General features: G+C 34.4%; 1 protein-coding gene across 2 annotated transcripts in view; it reads left to right on the plus strand.

Annotated features, from left to right (window-relative positions):
* The window catches only part of VIRMA (vir like m6A methyltransferase associated), a 65,920-nt gene that overhangs the window by 43,109 nt on the left and 3,768 nt on the right, over positions 1–19,043 (plus strand). Inside the window, exons 16-22 of one of the 2 annotated variants that reach the window (XM_004370769.3) lie at positions 2,884–3,101; positions 7,676–7,808; positions 15,228–15,380; positions 15,834–15,994; positions 16,654–16,750; positions 17,717–17,883; positions 18,352–18,683. In XM_004370769.3, the coding sequence (XP_004370826.1) occupies positions 2,884–3,101; positions 7,676–7,808; positions 15,228–15,380; positions 15,834–15,994; positions 16,654–16,750; positions 17,717–17,883; positions 18,352–18,683 (1,261 nt within the window). The remainder of the gene's footprint in view (positions 1–2,883; positions 3,102–7,675; positions 7,809–15,227; positions 15,381–15,833; positions 15,995–16,653; positions 16,751–17,716; positions 17,884–18,351; positions 18,684–19,043) is intronic. The other variant, XM_023726074.1, reaches the window with a different exon arrangement.

A 19,043-nucleotide genomic window follows, 5' to 3' on the forward strand; every position in this document is an offset into this window, starting at 1 on the left:
GTTTCTGTATTCTTTGGGATTGGTTATGTCTAATATGTTCATTTTCCTTCCAGTTATAAACTGAATCATTCTTGAATTTTATAACATTGTGATTGGTTTAATTAATATCATGTTATCTTGTAAAGACAACCTTTGAAGGTATCACAGATTACTGTAATTTTAGTATGTTTCAGACTACTGTGCTTATAGATGTTCACTAAAAGAAGTATATTTTTTCCTGCTGTCTGTATTATTGATTTCCAGTTTATAGTTCCATGAGTCAGTGAGAGTTGTTTTAACTTTTAAAGCCCATTGTGATTGATATCCTTGGAGAAGATTTCTATACCTAATAGCATTTTAGCTTGTCAGAATGCTTCTGCATTTTGGTCATCAGATGTGATTTCTTTTTTTTCTCAGGCAATTTTTTAAATTGTGCTTTAGGTGAAAGTTTACAGCTCAAGTTAATTTCACATGCAAAAATTTATACACATATTGTTATGTGACAGTAGTTGCAGTCCCTATAATGTGACAGCACACCCCCCGTTCCATCCCAGGTTTCCTGTGGCCATCCAACTAGCTCCTGTCCCTTCCTGCCTTCTCATCTTGCCTCTGGACAGGAGCTGCCGATTTGGTTTCAGGTATCGTCTTGAACTAAGAAGTACACTCTTCACAAGTATTTTATTATGTTTTATAGTCCAGTCTAATCTTTGTCTGAAGAGTGGGCTTTGGGAATGGTTTTAGTTCTGGCTTAACAGAGAGTCCAGGGGCCATGGCTTTGAGGGTTCCTCCAGTCTCAGACCGTTAAGTCTGGTCTTTTTATGTGAATTTGAGTTCTGCTCCACACTTTTCTCCCACTCCATCAGGGGCCATGTTGTGTTCCCTGTCAGGGTGGTCATTGGTGGTAGCCAGGCACCATCTAGTTCTTCTTGTCTCAGGCTGATAGAGTTTCTGGTTTATGTGGCCCTTTTGTCTCTTGGGCTAATATTTTCCTTGTGTCTTTGGTGTTCTTCATTCTCCCTTGCTTCAGGTGGGTTGGGACCAGTTGATGCATCTTAGATGGCCACTCACAAGCTTTTAAGACTCCAGATGCCACTCACCAAAGTGGGATGTAGAACATTTTCTTGATAAACTTTGTTAACACCAGTTGACCTAGATGTCCCCTGAAACCATGGTCCCCAAACCCCAGCTACTGTGTCCCTCAAAGTGTTTGGTTGTGTTCAGGAAACTTCTTAGCTTTTGGTTTAGTCCGGTTATGCTGACTTCCTCCGTATTGTGTGTTGTCCTTCCCTATGCCCAAGATGATTCTTGTCTGCTATCTAGTTAGTAAATTCCCCTCTCCCTCCCTTTCCAACCTTGTAACCATCAAAGACTGTTTTCTTCCATGTTTAAACCTTTTCTTGAGTTCTTATAATAGTGGTCTCTTACAATATTTTTCCTTTTGTGACTGACTAATTTCACTCAGCATAATACCCTCCAGATTCTTCCATGTTGTGAGGTATTTCAGGGATTCATCATTGTTCTTTATTGTTGCATAGTATTCCATTGTGTGTATGTACCATAGTTTGTTTATCCATTTGTCTGTTGATAGGCACCTAGGTTGTTTCCATCTTTCTGCTATTGTGAACAGAGCTGCAGTGAACTTGAGTGTGCATATATGTATTCGTGTGATGGCTCTTATTTCTCTAGGATGTATTCCATGGAGTGGGCAGGCAGAATATTTTTGATAGAATCCCAGGTTGGAAGACTGTTTCTAGTTTAACAAAAATCCAATTTGATTACATTTAAGATTCAAATCAAGAAGGAATATTTTTGGTGTGGATTTTTTTTTTTTTCATGTAAAGGGTATCTGGTAGAAAATAATTTTGGAGTGAAGGTATTTTAAGTTCTTTGTACCTCAGAGTGCCCATATGACTAGTGTTTGTCCTATGAACCATGTCAAGTTGCATGAGTACACTGAATGATGCTATATAGCATCCTAGCTGCCCTGATCTCATAAAATTCATCCAGGGCCTCATCTTGTTATATTTCCCTTCTGATTCAAGCTTTCTTTTGCCTTTTTAAGCCAATTTGAATACTGGTATGCAGTATGTTGAAGTGTTTAAAGGTGATGAAACATACCCAAAAATGCTCCTTGTAAAATCTGATTTACTTCTATGAAAAAAATGGTAAATGTACAGTTACTGTTAGCTAAATCTGTTTGGCATTGGAAAACTTGAGTGTTAAAATTAGAGGAAAATACTTAATTGGAAAACTATGCTTAAATGTTTAGTTGCTCAATCCCTTTTTGTGACATTTTAAATCCCACTATAGATATGCTTATTAACATTTATTTTCTGAAGGGTTTCTCGTAAATTTTAAAATGATACAAATTCATGAATAATGTATTGATTTTAAATAGTATCAAAATACGTCACTTTTTTCATTAACTATTTGAAAATAGAAACGACACTCAGTTTAATAACCATATGTACATACCCGGTTGCCATCGAGTTGATTCTGATGCATGGCGACCCTGTAGTACAGAGTAGAACTGCCCTGGGTTTCCAAGGAGTGGCTTATGGATTTGAACTGCCAACCTTTTGGTTAGCAGCTGAGCTCTTAACCACTGCATCGGGGCTCCACCAGTGTAATACAGAAGGAAAATTTTTTCAAAAGATGCTTTTAAAAACATTATAAAATAAAATATTTATTTCTTTAGGTGTATATCCTTGTATTTTATAAAAGGGTAAAACAACTTTTGTTCTTAATGTGTTTGAGTATATGTTTGGGATGATAAGGTAAAAATAATATTTTAATGAAATAATTATAAATATAATTGTTATGTATTTCTGATATAAAAATGCCAAGTGATGGACATGATCATTTTAAAAATTTATTTTTTCATGTTCCTCCCCTCCCCCACAGGACATTGCACTTATTTTGCCAAGCTCTTCTGAAAGTTCTGTTTCTGAAGTGGAGCAGCTTTCCAATTCTCTACCAAACAAGGAATTGATGGCCTCAATCTGTGACTGTCTACTGGCTATGCTAGCTAACCCTGACAGCAGTTACAACTGTTTACTGACATGTGTCAGAACAATGATGTTTCTTGCAGAGCATGATTATGGATTGTTTCATTTAAAAAGGTAAAGCTTTGTCTAACTTAATAAGATTTGAGTTTTCAATCTGCTATTCTCCCCAAATTAATTAATTCATACCTGTTATAGAAGGTTGAAGGTATGATTTCTTTTACGAGGAAGAGTTTTGTGTTTATGTGAAAGATTCATTAGCACTGAAATGTCATGCTCAGAATCTTTGAGATTGAAAATGTGATTTGAATAGGTATCCTTTTACCTAACTTATTCTTTTTTTTAGTATTTTATTGTGTTTTATGTGAAGGTTTACATAGCACATTAGGTTTCCATTTAACAATTTTTATAGGTTGTTCCATGACAGTGGTTACAATTTTCATGTGTTAGCATTTTCATTATTTCCATTCTGTTTCTTCTGTTTCCCTTGATCTAGCTTCCCTGCCTCTTCTTGCCTACTCATCTTTGCTTTTGGATAAATGTTGACAGTTTGGTCTCATATAGTTGATTGTTTAAGGGAGCACATTACTCATGGGTGATATTGTTTATTTTATAAGCCAATTTATTATTTGGCAGAAAGGTGACCACTGGGAGTCACCTTTTAGGGCGATAGTCTCAGGGGTTCCTCTAGTCTCTGTTGGCCCAGTAAGTCTGGCCTTTTTTAGCAATTTGAATTTTGTTCTACATTTTCCTTCCATTCTGTCTGGGACCCTTGATTGTGTCCCTGGTCAGAACAGTTGGTGGTAGTAGCTGGACACCATCTAGTTCTTCTGGTCTCAGACTAGAAGTGGCTATGGTTTGTGTGGGCTGTTAGTCCTGTGGACTAGTTTCTTTACTGATTCTTTGGTTTCCTTCATTCTCTTTTGCTCCAGGTGAGTGTAGACCAATATTTGAATCTTAGATGGCTGCTCACAAACTTTTAATACCCCAGACCATACTCATCAAACTAGGATGTGGAACATTATCTTTATGAACTATGTTATGCTAATTAACTAAGTTGTCCCATGAGACTATGGTCCTAAGCTTTTTAACCCAGTAAACCAATCCCACGAGGTATTTGGATCTATCTAGGAAGTCCCTGTAACTGTGCCCCCTATATCTAGCTTGCTCTTAAGTTAACCTTTTACTTAACTGTAGAACATTTATTAAGACTAAGAGATTAACTTTGGTATAATAATGTGAATTAAAATACAGAACTTATTTGGATTTCACCAGTTTTTCATTAATGTCCTTTTTCTGTTCCAGGATCCAAGCCAGAATCCTACCTTGTGTTTAGTTGTACTGTATCCTTTGTCTCCTCTTTCTGTGTCTTTCATGGCCTTCACGTTTTTGGAGAGTGGTCAAAAAACTGATACTTCTTGGTTAGTTATTTTGTAAAATGTTCCTCAATTTAGGTTTATCTGGTGTTTTCTCATGAGTAGATTGAGGTTATGCTTTATTCGGAAGGATAAGCCAGAGGCATGTTTTCCCTTGTCAGTTCATAACAAAATACATGATATCAATATGTGTTACTGATGCTATTAATCTTGATCACTTGACTAAGGTGCTGTCTGCCAGGATTCTGCACTATAAACTTAACTATTTTTCCCTTCTTAATTATTAATTAAATAGTATTTTGGAGGATATGCTTTTAGACTATACAAATATTCTATTTCTGCTTAATTACTTTCTTCCACTAATTTTACCATCCCATCAGTGGATCTTGCATATGGCAGTTATTACTGTGGTCTTCCAATGGTGATTTCCTGTTTCCCTCATTCATTTTATACTCATTAGTTATCCTTCTGTAGGAAAGAGTTGTCACTTCTCCTGCAAATGGACTCGTGGACATTAATTTTTTTCTTTGTGTAATAATCCAGTACTATCGTTACTATATTATTGCTCAACTTGTTCTAACTTTGGCCACTACTGATCTTTCAGGTTGGCTTCCTTCTTAGTAACTTTATTCTCCAACAGTAAGAAACCTGGCTCTCATAGTCTGTAATACATTTACTTATTTATTTTAGCTCTGTTACACAAATGAAGTAGTTTCTAACTAATTCCTAATCCATGTCCCTGTGGGAAACAAATTTACCAACTGGAGTGTAGTGTTTGTATTCAGTTCTTTTTGTCTTTAGCCTTACTGTATCCAATCAAAACACTTTTCCAAAGTTGCTTAGGTCACCTCCTTTCTTCTCTGTCTCCCTCAGTGTGGTTATCTGATTCATTTATAGTACAGTTACATTCATTTGTCTTAGTCTGCATTTCATCTTTTATCCCTCATCCTGGTTGATTTTTGTTTTTAATTTACATCCAGTAAAATTCATGATTTGAGATATGTAGTTACATGAATTTTGACAAATGCATAGTCATGTTTATTACCATAGTTCCATATAGAACAGTTTCATCACCCTCAAAATTCCCTTGTGCTTCCCAGCCCCGAGCAACCACTAACCTGTTTTTCTCCATATAGTTTTGCTTTTTTCAAAATGTCATATGAGTGAAATAATACGTAGTCTTTTGGGTCTGGCTTCTTTCATTTAACAAAATGCATTTAAAATTCATCCATGTTGTTGCATGAATCAATAATTTGTTCTATTCTATTGGTTGGTAATATTCCAGCAGTCTGGTTTTTTTCTAATTTTTAGAAAAATTAGATTTAGCGATTATAAATAAAGCTGCTGGAAACAATTGCAGACAAGTTTTTGTGTGAATCCCAGTTTTCATTTCTTTTGGTTAGATACCTGGATTATATGGTAGATGTATATTTAACCTTGTAAGAAACTGCCAAACAGTGTTCCAAAGTGGCTGTACCATTTTGCACTCTCACCAGCAATGTATTGGAGTTCTGGTTGGTCCTCAGTCTCACTGGCACTTGCTATTGTCAATTTTTTTTTAAATTAATTTTAGACATTTTAGTAGGTGTGTAGTAGGTCCCATCTTTGATAAATCATGGAATTAAGGCTCAATTGCTTAAGATTATTCATACCAAAAAAAACCTCTAACCTGTTGCCGTCGACTCATAGCGACCCTATAGGATAGAGTTGAACTGTACCATGGGTTTTCCAAGGACCGGCTGGTGGATTTGAACTGCTGACCTTTGGTTGGCAGCCAAACTCTTAACCACTGCGCTACCAGGGCTCCAAGGTTATGTTCATATATAGTGGTCAGTAATTGGTATAGTCCCATGCTTTTGAACCTAGGCTTTTTCCATTAACCATATTATCTTAGTGTTTAATCTCATTCCTGTTGGTTATATCATGTCCATTTCATTATGGTATAAAGCTCTCAAGATCAAGAATCTTACTTTGTTTTGTATTGCTTTACCAAAGTCTTCTGTGATGGCATGTCAGAATCTAAGAACATTTCCCAAATCCAGACACTGCATATTAGTGTTAATGTCATATTTTCAATTTTTGTTAATTGTGTTATAGCTTAATAGATATGATAGAAAATTAGAATTGTTTGCCCTTGAAATTCTGTTTTGATCAACTAAGAACTATGTAAATATATAGAATATTTTTAGCAGGTCCCTGGCTGGCACAAATGGTTAAAGCACTGGACTGCTAGCTGAAAGGTTGGCAATTCGAACTTACCCAGAGGCACCTTGGAAGACAGCCCTGGTGATCTTCTTCCAAAAGGTCACAGCCTTGAAAACCCTATGGGGCAGTTCTACTCTGCACATATGGGATCGTCATGAGTTGGACTAGACTCAGCGGCAACTAACAACAACAACATATGTTGTCATAGGTCCCTGGGTGGCGCAAATGGTTAGCGCTTGACTACTAACCTAAAGGTTGACAGTTTGAACCCATCCAACAGCACTGCAAAAGAACGGCCTGGTGAGCTGCTTTCGTAAAGATTACAACCAAGAAAACCCTATGGAACAGTTCTAGTCTATAGTACTTGGGGTTGCCATGAGTCAGAAGCAACCCAATGGCTATGGATTTGGTTTTGGTTTATATATTGTCATAGTTTTAGATAGATATGATTGTTTGTTATGCTGAAGTCTCTCTATATCAGGGGTTGGCAAACTGTGGCCCATTGTCCAAATCCAGCCTGTGCCAATTATTGTAAATACAGTTTTACTGGGACACATTTGTTTATATATTGTCTATGGCTGCTTTCCCACTATTACAAAAGAGTTAGCAGTTGTGACTGAGACCATGTGGCCCATAAAACATAAAACATTTACCATCTGGGTGTTTATAGAAAAAGTTTGTGGTCTCCTGCTCTATACCCCTGATAATCCTTTTGTCAGATTATAGTATCAAATAAAAATAGTCATTCTTTATAGTTACTATATGAGCTAGGCTTTCTAGGCAGACTTCTGAGACAGCTGTAACCAGCTCATGTTAGAGAAGTCCTCAGATTTTATATAAAAAGTTTAAAAGTAGGGAACCTGCAAGTTTCTTGTACTGTATTAAACCTTTATTACTTGGGGGAAGAGCTTGAGGCTTAGCTTTAGAAGGAAGTGTTAACTATAGGTACTGCTTTGTAATGGGTTTGTATACACAGACACATTGAAGTACTTTTAAAATTTAAAATATTTTTGTATTGTTTGAAATGGTGGACTAAATATTATTTTATCAGAACGGATATAGAGATTTATACATTGATGTTTTAAGGCAATATCTCCTATTTAATTACAGTTCTTTAAGGAAAAACAGTAATGCTCTGCATAGTTTACTGAAACGAGTGGTCAGCACATTTAGTAAGGACACAGGAGAACTTGCATCTTCGTTCTTGGAGTTTATGAGACAAATTTTAAATTCTGACACAATGGTAAGTGTTTATATATATTTGGTGTTTCTTAAATTTATAAACTTTTGTCATAGTTAAAAAATTACTTTGATTCAGAAATATCTTTGAACTTAGAATAGTGGTTTTTTATGTACCCTCACCTTCATAGCAAATGTGGTTTTTGATTTATAAAAAAAAAGATAGCTGCTTATGTGAGAAGTTTTTTAACTCTTTTTTAATGTATTAGGCATCATTAATTTGTGAATAGTACATGAGTTCACAGCTTAAATACGGAATGATACTACCTATAGTGACTTCATTTTTCAGATAATTCTTGGCATTAAGTTACCTTGCAAGGGTAACTCAGAATAGTCAAGCTTTGTTAGTCTCTTAATCAAATATTTACATATTGTCACTTAATTGAGCATTTGCTGATTGTGTTTCAGATGTGATTTTGGGGTGACTATAAAGTTTATTATGCTAGAGTATATTTTGATCCTCCATAGATATCAGTTAAAGATTATTTCCTCAACTCTAAAATCTTATTATTAAAATCTAATTAAGAATTTCTCTCATTAGTGTTTTCTAAAATCATAGTATATTGTGGACATAATTCCAAAAGCTGTTAACAGGCCTGCATTTAATAACAGGCCTGACCACAGTGTTTGTGGTCAAATAAGTTTGGAAATGCCTGGACCATGCACATTAGTATAGTAAAAGCTCTAAGAAGTTCTGGAGTAGATAGAAACTTGTTTTATTGCAGTCTAACCCAGCTTTGCCCAGATGTGTTGCCCACAAAATACCTTTGGTGTGTATGTGCACAGCTATTAATATCCAGTAGATCAGTATTCTGTCAACAGCAGTTTAAGAAATTCAGCTTATATTTAAGATTTCTATTTGAGAACAGTTATAGAGGACCTGTTTAGTATAGTGTTACCAAAATAAATATAGTATGAAACCATTTTATAAGAAAAATAAAATAAATTTACTGTTTAGTGGGTTTCTCTCTTACCTGTATAATTTACGTTGAGCATATTGGCTGCCTGTTCTGTTTGTATTTATTGTCTTGCTAATTTTATTGGCAAAACATTGTTTTGTGTCCTATCTAGTTTATTAAAGTAATTAAGTTTACTAGATACTTTGATTCTGAAAGATTGGCATATTTAAAAGTAGGGCTGTAGCTGTCCTGAAGAGATTTTTAGAGTTTGACTTGATGGAAGAGTACTTAACTAGCTTTACTGTATCTTAAGCGGCATGTTAACAAATCAGTTTGACAGATTGTCTTACACCTGTCATTAGTTAACAGTTCTGATCAAAAACCACTAACCATTGTTCATTCATGTTATCCAGGAATTGCTGGAGCCTCAATAGTGCTAATTAATGCTTTTATTCCCTCATCAGTGCATTTCCTTTTCTTACCTTTTACATTGAGAAGATCAAGGCCATCCTGTTCAATGACTAAATTCTTCCCGTTTCTCTGAAATCCTTTCCCTGCTCTTTCTCATCTATTCTTTCTTAATCAGAGGAAAAGTACTCCTGCACCATTTCATTTTTACCTGTGACCTGGGTCCTATCCCTTTCCCATCTCCTATCTTTATATCCCTTCCTCGCTTTTTTTTTTGGCTTTAACAAAGAGAAGTTTATTTCCTGACAGTCAAAGTAGGCTAAAAGTCCAAATTCAGGGTGTCAGCTCCAGGGGAAGTCTTTCTGTCTCTGTTGGCCTTCTCATCAGTGTTCCCCTGGACTAGGAGCTTCTCAGCGCAGGGACCCCTGTCCAAAGGACGCGCTCTTCTCCTGGCACTGCTTTCTTGATGGTATGAGGTCGCCCCCTTCCTCGCTTTTGGCTAATGTATGTTGTTGTTAGGTGCTATGAAGTCTGTTCTGACTCTTAGCGATCCTGTGTATGACAGAAAAAAACACTGCCTCGTTCCTGCACCATCCTCACAATCATTGCTATGTTTGAGCCCACTGTTGGCGCCACTATGTCAATCCTTCTCATCAAGGGGCTAATGTATAGAATCTCTGAACATTGAAAATTAAATTCATTATCTTCTAAACTTAATTCATCTTTTACATACCCTGTTTTCATACTGTTGATTTTCCCTGACCTCCAGTATCGATGTCATGAAATAGTAGTCAACTTTCCCTCTTGTTTCTCATCTTCAGCAAATGCTCATTACAAAACTTTTTGTACTTCATTCCCTCTTTCGTATTTTCACCACCATCACTTTAGATTGGTCCCTCTTGCAGAGTATGTTTTATTTATTTTTTTCAACAGCTTTATTCGGATACAGTTCACATAAACCCATACAAGTCACATTTATAATCTACAATTCAGTGGTTTTTAGTATATTCACAGAGTTGTGTAACCACTTGGTCATGGTATATAATCGTTTTTATATGTAGCTAAAATCAGTTTGTTTTATTTTGTTGAGAATTTTTATATCTGTATTCATAAAGGATATTGGTCTGTAATTTTCTTGTGATGTCTTTGTCTGATTTTGGTATCAGGGATTATACCCTGAATTGGAAAGTATTTCCTCCTCATTTGTTTATTTTGGAAGAGTTTGTGAAGAAGTGGTGTTAATTCTTTTTAGAACATTTAGTAAACATCACGAGTGAAGCCATCTGGGTCTGGACTTCTTTGTGGGAATTTTTTTGCAACTAATTCAATCTCTTTATTTGGTGTAGATCTATTCAGATTTTCTATTCCTTCTTGAGTCAGTTTTGGTAGTTTGTGTCTTTTTGTATAGGAATTTGTTCCTTTACATTATCTGTGTTATTTAACTTGTTGGCAAACAATTATATTCATAGTATTTTCTTACAATCTTTTTTATTTCTGTAAAGTCATTAGCAATGACCCCTGATTCATTCTTGCTTTTAATAATTGGAATCTTTGCTCTCCTCCCCCACTTGGTTAGTCTAGCTAAAGTTTTGTCATTTTTGTTCATCTTTCAAATGACCAACTTTTGGGTTCTTTGATTTTTTGTTATTTTTCTGTTCTCTATTTCATTTATTTCTGTTCTAATCTTTATTATTTCCTTTATTCTGCTTGCTTTGGATTTAGCTTGCTCTTCTTTTTCTAGTTTCTTAGGGTGAAAGATTAGGTTATTGATTTGAGATCTTCTTTTTTAATATAGGCATTTACATCTTGTAACTTTGCTTGTAAATATTCCTTTAGCTGTATCCCGTAAAGTTTTAGTATGCTGTGTTTTCGTTTTCGTTCATCTCAAAGTGTTTTGTAATTTCTCTTGTGACTTCTTCTTTAACTCACTGATTATTTAGGAGTGTCTTTAATTTTTGTATACTTATGAATTTCCCAAATATCCTCTGTTACTAGTTTCATTCCATTGTGGCTGGAGAACATATTTTGTATTATTTCAGTCCTTGTAAATGTATTAAGGCTTGTATTCTGGCATAGCATATGGTCTTTCCTGAAGAATGGTTCAAGTGCATTTGAGAAGAGTGTGTATTCTGTTGCTGTCTGGTGGAACGTTCTATAGATATATATTAGTTCCAGTTGGTTTATGGTGTTGTTCAATTCTCTCATTTCCTTGTTGATTTTCTACCTAGTTCTATCCATTATTGAAAATGAGCTATTGATCTATAAACTATTATTATTGAATTGTCTGTTTTTCCCTTCAGTTTTGTCAATTTTTGCCTTATGTATCTTGGGGCTCTCTTGTCAGGTGCATATATGTTTACAATTGTTACATCTTCCTGATGGATTAACCCTTTTATCATTATCAATGTCTTTGTGTTTAGTAACAATTTTTGTCTAAAAGTTTATTTTGTCTGATTTATTAGTGTAGCCACTCCAGCTCTCTTTTCGTTACTGTTTGTATTTTTTTTTCCTAATACTTTCAACCTATTGGTGTCTTTTATCTCAAGTGTATCTTGTAGACAGCATATAGTTGGATCATGTTTTTTAATCCATTCTGCCAGTCTCTCCATTTTGATAAATATTTAATCTGTTTACATTTAGTTACTGATATGGTAGGATTTATATATGTCATTTTACTATTTGTTTTCTATAAAGCTTATATGTTTTCTGTTCCTCTCTTCCTCTAGTATACTTCTTTTGTATTAAGGAGATATTTTCTACTGTTTTAATTTCCTTGTTGGTTTTTAACTATATATCTAGTTTTAGTTATTTTCTTACTGGCTGCTCTGGGGACTACAATTAACACCTTAGCATAATGCAGTCTAATTCAGATTAATGCCAGCTTAATTTCATTAATATACAAAAACTTTGCTACAATATAGCTTTGTCCCTTCCCCCCTCGTTTATACTATTATTACCATACAACTGGGATCTTTATACATTATGAGCCCGTTAATACAGCTTTATAATTATTGCCATATGGAGTTGTCTTTTAAATCAGATAGAAGAGTTAAAAATAGATTTATGCTCTTATATTTACCTATGTAGTTTACCTTTACTGGTGCTCTTTATTTCTTCATGTGAATTCAAGTTATTGTCTAGTGTTCTTTTAGCCTACAGGATTCCCTTTAATATTTTATGTAGAGCAGATTTGCTAGTGATGAATTCTCTCAGTTTTTGTTTATTTGGAAATGTCTTAATTTCTCTTTCATTTTTGAAGGACAGTTTTATCTGATATAGAACTCTGGGTGAATGGTCTTTTTCTTTCAGCACTTTGAATATGTCTTCTTGCTGCCTTCTGGCCTCCATGGTTTCAAATGTTAGTTTTATTGAGGATTCCTTTTATATGATTTGTTACTTCTCTCTTGCTGCTTTCAAGATTCTTTGTCTTTATCTTTTGACAGTTTGACCATGACATATCTAAGTATGGATCTCTTGAGTTTATCTTACTTGGGAGTTTGTTGAGCCTCTTGGATGTATAGATTAATGGAAAGTTTTCAACCATTATTTCTTCACATGTTCTTTTTGACCCTTTCTGTCTTTCCTCTCCTTTTGGGACTCTAATTATGTTTACTTTAGTACTCTTGATGGTGCCCCATAGGTCTCTGAAGCTATATTCATGTTTCTGCAGTCTGTTTTCTTTCTGTTCCTTTTATATTTCTTTTCTCTTTATTGATAGTCTCTTGCAGAGTATTGGAACAGCCTTCTTTCCAGTTTCCTTCCAAACATTTGCTTTTCTGATACATTCTAAATAGTTCTGCTTGAATTAATTCTGTCCAAATAGAGCAGACATCAGATCATGTCCCTTTACCCTACAATAACTTCTGGTACCTGTAGGATAAATTCCAGACTATTTAGCATGACATTCAAGACCATTCACTGTCTGGCTGAAAAGCTACTTTTGTAACAACTTCTCCCTTAGGAAACATTTTATACTACATTATCCTCTATAAATCTTAATCTACTTTTCCTTTTCTTGGCCATGCTTCTCTTAGCTTGCTGGCCTCTTTTCTTTTTTGGTCAAACTATAATCTGTTTGTCAGAGCCTGTATTCCATGCATCTCAGTTTATGAAGCCTTTGAGATTACTTTTCCTTATATATGATGTTACTTACGTTTATGTTTTCTGTGTCATTTATACATCTATTTACCATTTCCCACCCCATATTCTGAATAAGGTCATTTAGGTCAGAGACCATGTCTTAATATCTTTTTCCCAGATTACTTGCATAGTGCCTTGTACAATTTAATAGTTGAAGTGTTTGACAAATGAATAAGAAAATTTGAAATGGTACCACACACAAACTTGATAGAATTTTCATTTTCCTGAAACAGTTTTGTAGATTATAGTTTTAAAAAACTTCTTAAAAATTCTTTGTTACTAGTCATCACAGTAGTGCATATACAGAAAGCTTCAAAATATTCTAAATTTGTTCTTAATAAAAAGCAAGTATATTAGAAGTTAAAAAGGGTTTTTTTTTGTTCAGAATGGTTTCTGTTATTCATAATAATGAAAAAGAAAGATAGTATAGCGAGTTGAAAATTTTAGATCATTCTAAATGTTTTTATTTATCCATACATTTTATCTTCCTTCTTAACAGTGTTTTTCTTTTTTTTGTCTATATTGATAACAAAATGTAACTACCTTCAGTTCCTCCCACTGGCTCCCTCTTTCCCTTTAACTTGATAACTTTGTTCTGTTTTCTCTATTAAAAATAATCATTGTACTATTGTCTGATTCAGCTATATTTTGAAACTTCCCATTTCTTGGTGAAAGTGCTGTAAACAACTCTGAAACTGGGTAAACAGCTGGGAGAAAAGAAGCCACATAGATGTCTTGATAGTTTGTAGTCTGCTTAATATTCTTATTTCTATAAAATATATTTAATCTGTTAATTTACAGATGTTACTAACATTTAGGAGATACATCCTTTAAAAAGAACTGTTTGCTGTCTCTACTACTGCATTCTGATTATTTTTAACTCATTTACCTTAAAATTTTTTTGATAAAGCGTAGGCTAGACTATTCACCAACCTGCCCACTCCCCCAAACAGAGCAAATAAAACTCTTGTAAACTCAATGGTATATTGAATTTCTGATTAAAACTTTATGCCCTTTTCCTCAAAACAGTGTCAGTCACTTTCTCAGTCCACTGTTTTCTAAAGTGAACTTCAGAAAGTCCAGTGTGCCAGTGTGCTTCTGCCACAGTATTTATCAGTTTGAGGGGGTAGATATTAAGAATAATTTTAATTCTACTTTCCTTGACATTTGACTAATTATAGAACAAATAGTATGAGCTCCAAACAAAATTTTAATTGTAAATACTCACTTAAAATACTCAGTCCTGCATCTGGGTCGGCAGATACAGACTCTTGAGAGGCCATATTCATTTTGAATGATTTAAAAACAGGGCTGCCTTCTAAAGATTTGAAACTATTGTTAGGTAGATACTTGGTACTTTACTATAAGTGTTCTTCCATATGTGAGAATATTGATCGTTTTAGTGTCATGAACCAAGATTTGTTTTGCTGGATGGATTTTCTAGTATTGAACTATGATCACTCCAAAATTCATTTTATTATATAGCATACTTTTAAAAGCATAAAATATTAAGTTTTCTACGTGACAGAATATAGTCTTAAATGTGGTAGTTACTGTTTTCTTTGGTTGTTTGCCTTATCTTGAGAAAGATAATTTCAGGTTCCATCAATTCTATGTTATAGCAGATTTTGTTAACTATTGAGCATAGGTCAGTATGTTATATATCCTGCAAGTGCTAGTGTATTTGGCTATTGGATATTTTTGTTGAGAATCTTGGTGCCAGTAAATTGAATACATATGTTTACCTATTATTTTGTTTACTCAATTGTTTGTTTACCTATTATTATTACTCAAAGAAAACTTATTTCCACTTTGAGCTGACTAAATCCTGCTTGAAACTAGCCATTTGTACTGATTTGTAAGAGCAAAACATTGAGGGGAGGATTGCAACAAATGGCTTAAATATCTGAATAAGTTTGGAAGCATCTTTGCAAATTTCTCTGCTCTCAAATTTAACTTGTGTGTGACATTTACAGGGATGTTGTGGAGATGATAGTGGTCTCATGGAAGTAGAGGGAGCTCATCCATCACGGACGATGAGTATTAATGCTGCAGAGTTAAAACAGCTTCTACAAAGCAAAGAAGAAAGTCCAGAAAATTTGTTCCTTGAACTAGAGAAGCTTGTTTTGGTAAAAAAGAAAAGAAAAACAGAAACAAAATTAAAGCAACACATTCCCAAGACATCTTTTCTCGTCAGTTTGACTAGTACAGGTTTTTCATAGTGACCTTTTAAAATAGTGAACCCTCAGTTGGGTGTTTATATTGTTCCAAAAAACTTCTTGAATTTAATAATTTGGAGTGAAATCCTCCATACTGTTATGAATCTTAAGGAGTAAATGAAAGCAGTATGTTTTTTTGTTTATTCTTTGGATGGAGGGCACCTCCTGCTGTCATTCTTTAGAAATAAAATAACATGTATTTTTGGTGTTTGCTTTATTTTTATTTGTATTAATGTTAAGTTTGGTCCTCCACATTTACATAGTGAAATAATACAGCCTTTTCTACTAAAGAGTCAGTAGATTATGAGCATAAATGTTTACATTTTACTTGCACCTTCTTATTCTGCTTTTGCTTGTATCTAGGAACATTCAAAAGATGATGACAATCTGGATTCTTTGTTGGACAATATAGTTGGACTTAAGCAGATGCTGGAATCATCAGGTGATCCTTTACCACTCAGTGACCAGGATGTAGAACCAGTACTTTCAGCACCAGAATCTCTCCAGAATCTGTTTAACAATAGGTAAAACAAGCAATGTTTTGTGGTTGAGTAGATGTTGTTTATATGGTTGCTGAGAAAGAGGATTAGCACACTTTTTTTCTGTGAAGAGGCAGGTAGCAAAAATTCTAAGCTTTGCCAGCCACATACAATCTCTGCATATAATCGTGTTACTTTGTTTGTTTTGTTTTTAAAAAACTTTTAAAATAAACAAACCATTCCTAGCTCATGGGCTATACAAAAACAGGCTGATAGTACAGGGCATGGTTTGCCAATCCTTGGTCTAGAAGATATATGCCTCTGGTTCTTTGGAGGACCATAGCCATAGTAACCATTGAATGTGATAGAATTATTCTGTAAATTTAAAAAAATTCAATAAGGGCAGTGTCTGTTACAGTTGGTATAGTGCAGTAAACTTGGCTTTTCAAAAATAAAACGAGGCTCCATTTTATTTACTAAAAGGTCAAAATTTATCACATCAGAAATAGTTTCCAAGTTATTGGTTTTTGAGGATACTTAAATCTTGGATAACTTTTTGAAAGAGTCTTTTCCAGTGCTAATTTTACCAACACATCAGAGAGTAACAGTTTTAATTGTACTTTCCATAGATTTTTCTTAGAAGATAAGCTAAAATGTTTGATTTTGGAATTCTACTTTTCACCAAGTACTTTTCCCTGTTCTAGGACTGCATATGTGTTAGCTGATGTCATGGATGATCAGTTGAAATCTATGTGGTTCACTCCATTCCAGGCTGAAGAGATTGATACAGATCTGGATTTGGTATAAATAATTTTATTTGGTAGAAAAGAATTATTGCTGATTAGTTTCTTTATATACTGTTAGTACTAAAATATTAATACTAAAATGTATTATATAGTTGTTAAAATTTCATTTGGGGACCAGTTCTGCGTTATTTTTATGCCAGTTGCTCACTTAGTGGTATCTAGGATTCTCATCTTTTTGTGCTTTTTTCTTGATAATGATCTATATATTTGAGAATGGGACTTTTGGGGAAAGTTCCATTTTTGCGTAAGCACTCTGAAGGACTTTGTTTTCTTATATTGGTAGGGAAGATTATTTTGACCACACGTTACTGTACTGTATATTGGTTCTTTTGATGAAAGAAAACATATGGATATTTCCTGGTCCAAAAAATGCTAGTGTTCATCATATTCAATAAAACTAAAAGAATGAGTTGCTTCATATTTGAGGTATATTTAACTTTAAATTGAATCACAACTATCTTGAGATGATGATTGTGGCTTTAAATGATTTAGAGAAAATTTAGATCTCTTATATTTGATAAATTTGAATAAAACCAAAGTAAACTTCATCTTGCACAGAACTTTTGGCATTTGTAGCACAAAATCGTTTTATAACAGAAACCTTGGCAGTACAAACCTTGCAGAGTGGGTTATTTTCCCATTCTCCTGGAAAAGTTCTGGAGATATTATACTGTTGATTTATAAAGAGAAGTCTTGAATTCCCTGTCAGGCAGCAGATGTCTCCATTAATAGTCCTTCCTTGAGGAGGAATGCTACTCTTAAAAGTAGCTGAACTTCAGAGGTATACTTTTGCCTTCTTTTTTTAAGCCAACTAACAATGATGTGCTTTCTGAAAAGAAGAATGGAAAGAAACAGACCTCTAGTTCATTTATTATTATAAATTATAGATAATAAGACTGTAATAAAATGTTATAGTAATAGTTACTTAAGATTTTCATTTTTTTTAATTTTATGACTGCAGGTAAAGGTTGACTTAATTGATCTCTCTGAAAAATGCTGTAGTGACTTTGACTTGCACTCAGAATTAGAGCGTTCATTTTTGTCAGAACCATCATCTCCAGGGAGAACCAAGACTACCAAAGGATTCAAACTTGGGAAGCACAAGCATGAGACCTTTATAACTTCAAGGTAAATTTATTCCACTGAAGATCTTGATTGTGGTCATGTAAACTATTTACTGTATTTTAAGGTAGACACATGACTATTAAACAGACAAAAAAAAGAAGTTGACATAAATTAGCACTTGAATCATGACTATTGTTTAGATTTTTTTGAAAAGATAATAATTTGATCAGGGCATACCCAGTACATTTGTTAATATTGTTCTACTTTATGAAGAACATGTTCTACTTTTGGAAGGTTTGAACAAGAGACAAAATGGATTATTTTTAAAAGTTGTTAGTCATATCAATAAATATGAGTATCATTCTTAGGTAGTTCGTTGTATTTTTCCAAAAAGTTGTATTGAGATTTGCAAAGTTATATTGAGAACTGGAATAAGAACAATTGAAATGTAGTTTTCAGTATTGCAAAGATTGTGTATTTTCACTGAAAATATGAAGAAAATTTTCATAGAGTGTGTTTTTGTTTTAATAGTGGAAAATCTGAATACATTGAACCTGCCAAACGAGCCCATGTTGTGCCACCACCAAGAGGAAGAGGCAGGGGAGGATTTGGACAGGGTACACGACCCCATGATATTTTTCGTCAGAGAAAACAGAACACAAGCAGACCACCATCTATGCATGTGGATGACTTTGTTGCAGCTGAAAGTAAAGAAGTGGTCCCTCAAGATGGAATACCGCCACCAAAACGGCCACTCAAAGTATCACAGAAGATTTCTTCTCGGGGGGGGTTTTCAGGCAATCGAGGAGGACGTGGTGCTTTTCACAGTCAGAATAGATTTTTCACACCGCCTGCTTCAAAAGGTAACTACTTATATCTGTTTTCCAGTGAGATAGAATATTGGATGGAATTGATTCAGATAAAGTATTTTTCTCATTACAGTTAACCTGCCTTTAGACCAGTGGTAGATTCCTTAAAAGCGAGGATGGCGAGACTTGTCTCATGTACTTTTTTTTCTTTTTATTGTTGTGCTTTAAGTGAAAGGTTACAATTCAAGTTAGTCTCTCATACAAAAATTTATACATACACTGTTTTGTGACCCTAATTGCTCTCCCTATACTGTGAAAGCACACTCTTCCTTTCCACCCCGGATTTCCCGTGTCCATTCAACCAGCTCCTGACCTTCTCTGCCTTCTCATCTCACCTCTGGACAAGAGCTGCTC

This window comes from Trichechus manatus, unplaced genomic scaffold (genome assembly GCF_000243295.1).
Source record: "Trichechus manatus latirostris isolate Lorelei unplaced genomic scaffold, TriManLat1.0 scaffold00009, whole genome shotgun sequence".
Taxonomy (NCBI): domain Eukaryota; kingdom Metazoa; phylum Chordata; class Mammalia; order Sirenia; family Trichechidae; genus Trichechus; species Trichechus manatus.